The sequence below is a fragment of the Tiliqua scincoides genome, chromosome 2 (assembly GCF_035046505.1).
Source record: "Tiliqua scincoides isolate rTilSci1 chromosome 2, rTilSci1.hap2, whole genome shotgun sequence".
NCBI lineage: Eukaryota > Metazoa > Chordata > Lepidosauria > Squamata > Scincidae > Tiliqua > Tiliqua scincoides.
In genome coordinates this window covers 28,491,999-28,504,030 of record NC_089822.1, presented here as the reverse complement: position 1 = coordinate 28,504,030, position 12,032 = coordinate 28,491,999, and the positions used below count along the sequence as shown (strand labels likewise).

Sequence of the window (12,032 nt, the reverse complement as noted above, 5' to 3'; positions counted from 1 at the left end):
TAACAAACACTAATAATTGACAGGATAGTTAAGAAGCCTCTATTCTTTGTATGTATGTATGTATGTATGTATGTATGTAATTCTATGATTAGTAAATATCAGTGCCTGTACTCTCACAAAGAAAAACTGCCCTAAACTGCCAAAATGGGGAAAAGAATATACGAGTTCCTCTGATGTAATGGGGAATTCTGAATTTTCTTTGCTAACCAGTACATCAAATAAAAGTATTTCAAAGAAACTGGTGAACATGGTGACCAGCAGGCATTTTGAATGCATGGCTCCAAATTCCTCACAAGCTGGTAGATAAAAATACAAACTTTTCTGAAAATAACATTTTCAGAAGCTGTTAAGCATTTATATGCACATACTGTACATGCTTTTCCAGTATCATAATGAGAAACAAAAAAGTAGGAGGGCAAGAAATGCCTAGTTCTAATTTCTGTTTCCCAATGATGCAACAAACACTCCTCCTGTTGCAACCTATTCAGGGCTGCCCTCTGCTTCCGACTGCCCAAGCTTCCCTTCAACAACCGCACTCTCTTCAAATCAATCACTCATCGCAGTGAGCCTTTGGAGTAGAACTCAGAAGTTAAAAAGACAACTCAGAGCTCTATAATGTGTATACTGACACAGGCACCTGTGCTGAATACCGGCCTAATTCTCAAACTCTGGTTCCCTCAGAAGTTTCAGATATTCCTCTGTTACCTTAAGCACTGCAGGAACAATGTTGACAAAGGTGGGATGTCTTCCATGGTTAGTTAAGTCAATTTACTCATTATTGTTCTTCAAACATGAAACTGTTGATAAAATCAAAAGGATGGGGCGCAATAGCAGCTAAGTCACTCTTGTTTTCTTGTTGCTCAGCTTGAAATAAGTGGATGTACAAACAAAACTACAAATCAGTGCATCACTGAGGAGTTCACAACTCACAACATACACATTGTAACTTGAGATAATGGGAAAAGGTGTATGAATTATCCCCCTTTCAAATTTCTGCAAATTTATGAAGTCCAATGTAAGGCTATTGATTTGGGATATCAATCTCAATTTATAGGCTCCTGTTTTGTATTCTTATTTTAGAGTCCAGGGGTCAACAGGCATATTAAAACTAAACATTTCAGGGCAAGATGATGCTTGTCCATTATACAGGCTTTAAAAGCACCTGGCTTGGTAATAAATCTCATAGATATGCCAATAAAAGCTCACAGTGCCCCAGCATCCTGGTTTTAGAGAAACATATGTATGAAGTATAAGATTTCTATGAATATACAAGACAATTCATACATAATTTCAGGTCTCTGGAAAACGGGAATGATGATTTCAGGGAGCCTGTAGGCTCCAAAAATGAACCTTCTTTGAAAAACAGAGACAAATGGAGATACTGACACATCTTTCAAAACACATTTCTAACAGTAACACACCAGGTTTATTTGTTCTCTCTCTCTCTCTCTCTCTATCTCTCTGAAGATATCCTAGGAATTATCAGCACAATCCTGCAAAGTGCTTCCCAACTGCACTCTCTTTCCCCCCTTTTGCTATTTTCTAACCAACACTACAAGTCACAAGGACAGAATATTTTTGTGTTTGATGACTCTTCTGTGAGCCAGCTTGAATCAACTGAGAAAAAAAAGAAGGGGATGCACTTTAAAAAAAAATAGTGAAGAAGAGGCCTGGATATAAAGCTTTGACACTTTCATCAACATGTGAGGCAAAATGACAAAGTACCCCTTCTTAGTTTTATTATTTTTTAATGATTGTTTTGGAAGTTCATTTGTTATTTTTAAAAATGCCACTCTAATGTTAATTGGGAAACACTACACACAATTGCTTTGTTCTGCTGGGAGACCCCATACAATGCCCAAACAGAAATCTTAGGGATCGTACAGATAAGTTTTTAGGAGGAACAGGAATAGCCTCTCTCTCAGTATCTACTATGATCACACTATCCCGGACACTATGTTCATAATTGTACTTCTACTTAGTAGAAAATATGAAACTGACAAAATATACATGTCAAATTTCAGGAGCATGTGCCTGAATTTCATCCATAAAATATGATCTACTGACATCTTGCATAACCAAACTTAAACAAGATTAATATCTTATTACAGCAGCATGGTCCCCACTTCCTGTTGGCTAAATCTCTCATTGCCCCAGTAGAGTCCAAGAAGGGAAACTACATGAGTCAGGCAAATAATGTGGTTGCTTCCAGCACAAGCGTCATTGGAAGGAGTGATGCTAGTATGTGAGAAGCACCATGATTTAATTATATGATATGGTTCCTCTTTCTGGAGGTCACTGCAGCAGCAAGAGGTCTAAACATGGAGAAGTAACCATAGTACCACTGAAGAAACAAATCAAGTGGTCCTTACTGTCAATATGAGGACACAGAAGTCTCACACCCAGACATCACTTGAATTTCAACTGCCTAAATTGTATTTTTATTTAATGCTAGAAAAATTGCTCTTAATTTTTCATCAAACTACTACCATTGTTAGCGTTGCATGCCCCATTGGAATTTCAGTACTACTAGACAGGAGATAAATTAAAGAGAATTTCTATCCCAGATTCAAATCGCATTAAACAAATATGAAATCCTGGGATAGTTGTTCTGTCAGCTCTGTGAACTAGAGTTAACCCAAGTGTAGTAAATTAGCATAAAATTAAATTTGAAAAACATTTCTATAATTTAATTAATGCTTCAGACCAACCCTGGAACATAATTTCCAATCAGATATATTTCAATGACACAATATAAGCTCACAAATAGTTTTAAAATTAAATTAGGAGAACTGAACCAAGTGTTAGGTCACTTGGTTTGATAAACATAAGCAAAAACCCAGCTAAAGCTTGTTTTGTTTATAGGAGCACTCAGTTAAACACAGTTTGTAAAAAACATACCAGAGTTAATGTACCTGTGAGAAACCACAAAAGAGCCTGAATCTGTATACCAGTGTGATTTCATTTTCATCTTGACTCCAAATAATATAGTAATAAACACCACTCCTCCAGGCACATCCTTTCATATTGATACAGTACAGTTTTGAACCGTTAAGCCCAGAAAATATAAACTTCACCAAATACAGTCAAACAAATCGTACATCACAGTCTCATTATAGTAACCATGCACTCTAATGCGCAGAACGATCATTTATTATCCTGGGAAGATTCCTCTTTGTTTTTGCACACATGAATTTGGATTGCACAAAAGATTAACTATTTCAATCTCTTGGGAGCAAAAATCTTATTGTAAAACCTTAATAATTTAGGCTGTTAACTGCAAAAGCAGGTAGTCACTGGTATTTGGCATGCCAGATATTTCACCCAATGCCACAAGATATAAAGATTTTCCTTATGTTTTCCTAGAATACCAATGCAGAAGCTAGTGACTGACATTTAGTCACAGACTACAGTTACATTTGCTTGCTTCCACTTACTTGGAAGTAAGCCTCATTGAACTTATGGAACTTACTACCAAGTAGGCATACATAGGATTGTACTATAGGCTTCTGATTTTATTTTCATTTTAGTACTAGATTTTTTTTAAAAACTTTTTAAAGTGTGTCTTTTGCATGTACCCACTTTGTTATGTTTTAATCATTTATTATATTCCTTTTATATTTTGTAAGCTGCTTTGAGTAATCATTTGGGAGACAAGTGGGGTATAAATTGAACAATTTGGGCTTCTATTGCAATTTTCCAGGCACATCCCAGTCATATACATGCCATCTCTGTGGTAATGTCGCATGCCAGTGCAGTAAATACGTGAATAATAAATGGACAGGGACTATTACTTGGGCCTTTCCTACTCAACTGTTTTTGCTCCAACCAGGAAATCATCATATAGGAAGGACATACACAAAGAACCATCTGAGTCTGTACACAAGGTTCAAGTATTCACCCACATGGATGATGCAATGGAGAAGAAACTCCCCAATCACCCCAATTCCCACCAGTAGTACTGAATGGTGAATCAGGGTGATCACAGAAAGCTAGAGAAGACGGAAACACTCTCACCAACTAGTGAGATTAAATTTCTAGCAAATTACATTTCTTCGAGTGAAAAGGACTCATACAAAAACAAATCAATCATTTTATTAGTTGGATTAATCCTTCTCTTGAAAGACACACATCTGTGAGCTTGAAGATGTAGAACATAATAGTGTTGTAATGATATCCAAGGTAATGCTAAATTCTGATGTAGCATTAAATCATGGTTTACATCAAAAATCATGGATTTATTCTAGCTACATTTGTGTGTGCGCACTTTCTAAATACAAATACTGACCAAGGTGTACAAGAGGTAATGGACCATGAAAAGATCCTAAGAGTACTGATGATACTTTTTTCCTATTTAGTAAAAAACAGAAATAGCATCAGTGAAACTTATGGTTATCACACTGGTGATATTCCTATAGTTGAAAGTCTATTACTCATTGCTTTATGCTGAAAATTACCCCAGCATCTCCCCATCTATGCATTAAAGTAGTAGTTTAAAAATAAAACTCAACCTCCAGGGAACTCTTGCTAAATTGACTTGTCTGACAGAAAACTTGCACATATGGTCGATGAACATATTGCAGAGGATTCTGGGGAGTCTGTCAGAGCCAGAGTCCTCCAAACACAAGTCTGATCTAGGTGAACTGACAATGTGCTACAGGCTATGCAATGTCCCTCCCTACAGCTGTAACTTATAAGAGAAGATCACACTGGCAATTTAACTTTCAGGGAAAGCTGTCTCCTACTACCAACACCTTTTACTGAATAGCACCAAAATTTGCCAGAATGCAATTTTGAAGATGACTATGTTAGAGGGTTTTCCAGGATTATTATAGATTTTTTGGTTATTCTATGAACATCATTCCTAAGAAGGGCAACCAACATGCAAGGACAGTATGGACTAGGGATGGTGAATGCTGCCCAGACAATCTCAAATCTGGATTTGGAAAGAACACACTATATGCCCCTCCCACCCAAAAAAACACCTCTGGAAAATACTTTTTGGTTTTTGAGCTCAACTGATGCTACTGGAGGGACAACAGGACACCGTTCAATTCCTCCTACAACACCCTGTAAATATCCAACACAACACCATCATCTCCCTCCACGTCCCTCTCCCACTGATCTTTTCCATGGTTCTGGCAGCAGTGTAGAAGACTCCTATCTAGGATGTGGATATGTCCGGTGCAAAGACTGATGGGACTACAGCCTTTCCAGAGCTTTCTGCCCAGGATCCAAAGCGTTGAAAAGAAACAACTCCTATCACACTTTATACACTATGATGACTGCATCCCAGAAAGCGAAGGAGAGAAAGATGACCCTTCATTCTCCTGCTGCTCCTGGAGCCATGAAAACAATAACCAGAAGAGGAGGGTGTCACGGGGTGGGGCAAGTCCCTTTCCCTTTAAGATGGATTAAGTTGTGTGTTACCCAGGTGTAGTGCATTAGTAATTTAAAGAATAAAACCTGGGCATGGGTGCCTGAAAACACACTCAGCAGGAGGAAGGGAGCTGGGGGGTTAACAGCTTTTATACTGGAAGAAATGCTGAGAGACCTGTAAGATGGTAATTTTAGCCTCTTTTTAGATATGATCTTTTCTTGTTTTTAAGCTACTGTAATTCATGTAAATATGTTACTGGAGCAATTGAAGCTCCCTTAAAGCTATAATAAAAATCTTTTACATGAAAATTGAGTGCAATAATTAACCAAGGGCATGTATGTTAAAAGGACCTGGGGCTTGGAGTAAGCTAAATAAATAAACATTTCTTGGAGGTTTGTGGAGGATGGTGTAGGTGGAGGAGGGTTAAATCCTGGTTTACTTGGGAATCTCCCCTGGTCCTTCCCTACCCCAAGGGTGATGTTTGTGACAGAGGGGGCTTGGAAGCAGGGATGCTTGCAGGCACATGTAAACATCAGGAAGACAGGGCTTAGGTTCTTCCCAATCTTGGATTAAAACATGTGATGGGGTAGAATTTTCTAGATCAATGTTTGTGTCACATTGGAAACAAGCATTACAAAATGGCTAGATATGACTTACCAAGCTGCTCAGAATAAAGTCTAGAGACATCACTACTGTGGACTTAATTCCAGTCCCAAGCAAAAAGTACAGATATGACCAAGTGTGCACGGTTTCGTGAAACACAATAAACCACCACTGTCTGAACAACTTTCTGTTGATATCCACCTGCAGCTAATGAATAGAATGAAGCATTTGATACTGAATCACAGCTTCCCCCTCCCCACCTTCACATACAAGACAGACATTTCTAACCTGGTTGATCACTGTCTGTTCCTACTTTTGCAGGACTTGGTGCAACAGGAAGGGGTCGAACAGGACGAGGCTTTGGGGTTGGGGGAGAAATCTTTTTTCTTCCAATATATTCTACGTAAGTTCCTGGAAAGTCCCCCCTTTCTCCAGTAGTTTCATTATAGCCATTCAACCAACCAATTTCCTCAGGTTTTGCTTCTTCCCCGTCACTGAATCCATGGGCAACTAAAATACCTTTATTCACAGTTAAAATATCTCCCAAGTGCAAGTCAATGTCTTCTTCTCGTTCTTTTTTGTAATCATATAAAGCTCTGTACTGGTATCCTTCTGCACTCATTTTCACAAATGTCTTAACATTCAATTATTTTCACAAAAAACAGTGCTTTTCCGTCTTATTGAATATACAATTAGAGAAGTTCTAAACAGAATAATCAATTAAGGATTGTAATACAAAGATATAAGCACCAGGACCTGCTGTTGTACTGCTGATGTGTTTGTAATCAGTGAAAATGCTGAAGAATGCACTCTTTATCTATGGACAGTTCCAACTAGTAGTTTTTCAAATTTTCTTGGCACTTATGGGTACAGTTTTTCAAGGTGGGCTGAATATTACTCCTTGCTGCACCTCCTTCTGATGAACTTGCCATAAAACATTCACTTGTCTTGAAACTTTGGCTGTGGAATTCTGCACTCATACTTTACCTACAGAAGAAAAAAAATTGGACACAAGATTAGTGCAATTACTCCAAGTGGTATCTAAAGCTCTGACTATGGTACTACAGAACAAGTAACGAAGTCCAGTATAAAAAACATGTTTTGAAAAATAGGCACATTTCTACGGATCAGAAGTCATTATGACAACCCTTTAAAAGTGCAGTATACAAAAACTCTAGAAGATCCACTATCTCAGAAAATGGTCACTGGGCACACAGAGGATGCTCCTACACTGATTCTTCTCTTAAAATACATGGAAGAGGAATGTGCTGTACCTTCTACTTGCGTATAAGGCAGATGAATTTCCCCCTTCAAGGCAGTGAACTGGCAGGAGGTATCCCAGTCCTTCACTTGGCAGTTACTGCATCCTTTTCTTGCTCATTCTCACTACAGAATGAGAGAATTCATCCCAGAAGGAAGATGGGGAAGGGTGTAAGAAAGCCACAATGGAACTAGAAGAAGAGGTAGGAGAGGCCACTAAAATCCTATTTCTCAACAGTTCCCAAATTTAGCACGGTCATGGCACACTTCTTTTGCAGTGGCCTCTCCTTCCTGGCTCTCCTGGGCACTGCCATCTTGGATAATACAAGATCTCACATGATCCAAGATGGCGGCACCCATCCCATGGCACCCCTGTGAGTTCACCGTGGTGCCCTCAGGTGTTGCAGCACATGTTTTGAGAACCACTGCTGTTTCTGATTGTTCCTCACGAGGAGAACAGTTTCAGGATTGCCATCTCCCTCCTCTATTCTGTACATATGCCTTCCCTGACTGGGCAAGAAGGATGTTGTGAGTGAAATATGCAATGAGTGGCAGAAAAGGTAAAATGGAGGTGGTGTGTCAAAAGGGGGGGCAAAATTGGGTGCCACTTTGGGAAACACTTTGGCTCAGGCCAGACCTACAAGTACTGCAGAATAGTTCCCTTGCCACTACTCCCTTTGGTGGGTCACTGACAATGTCAAAAGCCTTTCTACTCAAGGGAATTACCAAAATCACAACAGGAACACCATCCTAATAAAAGTGGAGATGCTTATCTTTCATGCCCAGGCCATTTTTGTTTCAATTTAACCTATAATTAGAGGTGTGATTTTTGGGTTGATAATGAAACAAAAAGAAATGACATGGCTTTCTTCACTTCTCATCTACATTAATGGGCACGGGGGGGGGGGTAGATCTGCAGATAACTGAATCCATGGATACCGGATCCACAGATATGGAGTCCCACCTGTACTTCTAGGTCTCTCATCTTAAAATCAAGTGCAGGTTGCGTGATACATTCTGAAGCAACCCAAGCCAAGAGAGGTGGTTGCGCAACATGGAAGTGGCTTCAGGGAGCACAGAAGACTGTCCTATAGTCCTGAAAATGGAGTCATTTTGTGAAACAAAAGTTTGGAGCCTTTTCGATTGTTTTAAACATTTAAGAAAAAGCAGACCCCAGTATCTGCAAATATCAGTATACACGGGGGGGAGGGGGGAGGACCAAACCGCTGCAATTATTGATGGATAACTGTATTATTAATTATCATGTACATTTAGTTAGGGTTAATTACAGTGTAGCATGCGGACCAGGTGGTTGAGCCAGAAGCTTGTTAGAGAAGGTGAGTTTTGAGTAAGGATTTAACGGAAATAAGAGCAGTGCATTGTGTGAGATACTTCCAAATGTGAAAGGCAGCAAGGGAGGAACAGTGAAGACATCAGTGGTAACAGAACATCTGAGGGTTGTGGAGTTATGCGATTTGGTTACATGCCTCATTGCAAAATTGGCCCTTTGATTCTGAAGGAGCCATAAATGATCACCCACATGAATGATAAATACTCAGCCTCTACTTCTCAGCAATTCAGGGTCCCTAAGCAATTTCTCCTCAGCAATTCACAGCCCAATCCTATCCAACTTTCCAGTACCGATGCAGCAGCAACGCAGGCCTGAGGTAATGGAACAAACATTCCCTTACCTTGAGGAGGGCTTCATGGATGCCCCCACCACAAAATGCAGCACACACCCCATTGGCATGGCTGCATCAGCGCTGGAAAGCTGGACAGCACTGGACCCCCAGTCTTTGCTTAGAAACTGAAGGAATGCAAATAGAGTTTTATGCTATTTTTCTCCATTCCTTCATATCGATCAGGGCAAGAGTATTTTCTTTAGAAACTTGGCTAGAAGGAATATTTGAAAGTATGACAGCATCATGATATATGAATAGATATCTAGGAAAACGAACGACCAACATTTCAGGAATTAATTTGTTAGTAAACAGGTCAAGATACCAGTGCCTGCACTATGCAACAGTCAAGAAACAGCTTTTCATAGAGATGGAGAGCACTTTCTATAGAAACAATACTTAAAATTTAGCAATGCATTTAGCGATGCAAAAATTAGCTATCCATTTATAGAAGTTGGCCACCTAACTTATTCTTAAACTAGAGTCCTGCAGAACAGTAGAATAGGTTCACAATTAAATACATATACCTTAACACACACTATCAAGGCTCTGACATTAACTCAAGTGTTTACTGACACTTATTTTAGGACCTTCACAACTATGTGCAGTAAACACAGCAGGAATTGAAAAATGAGGATGAAGATGCTCCTTAAATACTAATTAAACTGTTCTGCATTTCTGTGTGCACAATTTTCCTCCTTAATTCTTTCAAAAAGGAAGCAAATGCACTCAAACACACCTTGACTTGAAATTCTGGAACACTGCCAGCACTCGGCTAAATATGCATACAACATGTACCAAAAAATTAACACTTCCTCAATGTCTCAAATGCTCTAAAATATTTATTATCTTGTTGGGAAATATTTTCAGTTCAACAAGTGCACAAGTGTGTGAGGAGTACTCACTTTGTTCTCATTGCCACAGGCATTTGGGCAGATTGCCAAACACAGTTCTTCTCTAAACACTGCAAAATTTATCTAGCTTGACCTATTTCCCCTCTCCCCACCCCTACCCAGAGAGACTGCAGTCTCTCTCTTTACCTCCCCTGCCCCCACCAGTAAAATTTAAAGTGAGGGCTGTACAGTAGAAAAAGTATAGCAACAATTGCTTTAAACCCAGAGATTAATAGTGTGTCACAAGGAAGGATAAGTGACCAAAAGCACCAGTATATTGCTCTGTAAGTGCTGAGCTACCTTACAAGTTTTACAAGTACAGGTCCAGCCTATTTATACACAGATTTTTTATACACAGATTTGACTCAACAGGAATGGCCCCTGCAAATGAGAAGGAACGTGCTGACTCCTGGAGAAGGGGAAAAATGCATCCCTTTAAAATCAGTTTAAAAAACTGAACAGTCCTTTAACAATAGCCTCCTTAATGAAAGAGAGAGAGGGCAGCTGGCTGACAATCCATCAGTCCTCCTCTCTCCAGTGGACCCCTCCCTTCCACCTGAACAACTGAAAGAAAGGCAATCACTTTGCATTGCTGAAGGGAGGGGCTGAGTGAAGCACCTTTCTAAGCTCTTGGAGGAGGACTGACTGATGGATTGTTCTTAATTTGTCTTATCTTACACCACAAAGGTCAGCAAGGCTGTTTTTAAATCACCAGAGCAAGGGAACTTTGTTTTTTAAATGCATTTGCTATAATGTGTTTTTTGCCATCCACATAAGTGCTTGGAACTGAACCCACGTGAATAATTAGGCTCAACCTGCACACATGTATTCCCTATACAGGTACACGGCAATTCAATTTCTCCATTTTCCTTTTTATTAGCATGGTAAACTTTTTTCGTTACTTGGTTTGGTTGAAAATCATAGCCAAAGAGTTCTTGTGCCTAGTTCACCTCTAGTTGTTCCGCTTATTCCCTCAGGACAGCGAACTGCTGAATCTATACCCATGCAGGTACAGTGCCCCAATTTTCCTCACTATTTAAGTGATACAGAAAAATTAAAGCATTTGCCACAGCCAACAGAAGACAATAAGTTAAGAGCCCAATCCTAAGTATATCCACTCAGAAGTAAGCCCCATTATAGTCAGTGGGGCTTACTCCCAGGAAAATGTGGATAGGATTGTATCCTAAAGAGCATTTTTTTATCTGCAGTCAATATGAGTGGGGAAGAAGGCAGAACTTCCCATGACAAAAACACAATTGTGTTCTTTACCAAGGCATCTTAGTAAGAATGTTCTGCTTCTGGAGACATGTTGAAGTATCATTAGCATTGTCTAGCAGCAACCCTGCAAGTTTATATAACAGAAAACCAAACCATATTTCTATTGCATTTACTCACCACACTATTAAGATGTTATACAAATCAACATCACTCCAGGTACAAAGCTGTCCATAGCTACATAAACTGCTTAATCATAAAAGTTATTGTGCAATTTACCTATGACTACAAAATACTGCATACAAGCAGTATTTTTCTTTCAAACAACATGGAATTGGATTTGATAGGTAAAAATGTTGAGTAACCATTAATTTGTGTGCCTGAAGATTTTATTTATATGCAGTTCACAGGTTTGGTTCCCAAGAAGTAATGAGTGCATCAACAACTAGCATCAGACTCCTTCCAAAACTCTTTGCATACAGATACTATACTGAAAGACTACTGGTCCATCTAGCCCAGGACACTCTCTCTCTCTCTCTCTCTCTCTCTCTCTCTCTGATTCTGACCTAGCCTTACTACCTGAAATTATTTAATTGAGGGACTAAATTGGAACTTTACATAAGCCAAACATATGGGCTACCACAGAGTTGTGGCCATCGTATACTACATACTCAAATTTTAAAATTTACTGTAGCTTTCATTCCCCAAGACAACCCTGGAATCAGTCAACAGGACAATTCTAAATTTGAGAGTCTTAAATTCTAACGGGCCTTTATTTCTCTCCAGGACTGAGATTGCTAGTTTTTCCTTCATTTATAAATCCACAATTATGCTTTAGCTTTAACATCAAGCGCTTCCTCCCGGCACAGAATTTGTCTGTTGATGAGTCATCATGAATTACATCCCAGTATATTTATTTTAGACACTTCCATCCCACCTTTCTATCATGAAAATGATGCCCAAGGCAGCTTACAGCAACAGAACACACAAAACAATATTACT

At 39.2% G+C, this 12,032-nt stretch overlaps 1 protein-coding gene across 1 annotated transcript in view; it reads right to left on the bottom strand.

The window, feature by feature from the left end:
- The window catches only part of PIK3R1 (phosphoinositide-3-kinase regulatory subunit 1), a 78,591-nt gene that overhangs the window by 63,288 nt on the left and 3,271 nt on the right, over positions 1 to 12,032 (bottom strand). The window contains exon 2 of the mRNA XM_066614161.1: positions 6,272 to 6,970. Within this exon, the coding sequence (XP_066470258.1) occupies positions 6,272 to 6,605 (334 nt within the window). The 5' untranslated portion in view covers positions 6,606 to 6,970. The remainder of the gene's footprint in view (positions 1 to 6,271; positions 6,971 to 12,032) is intronic.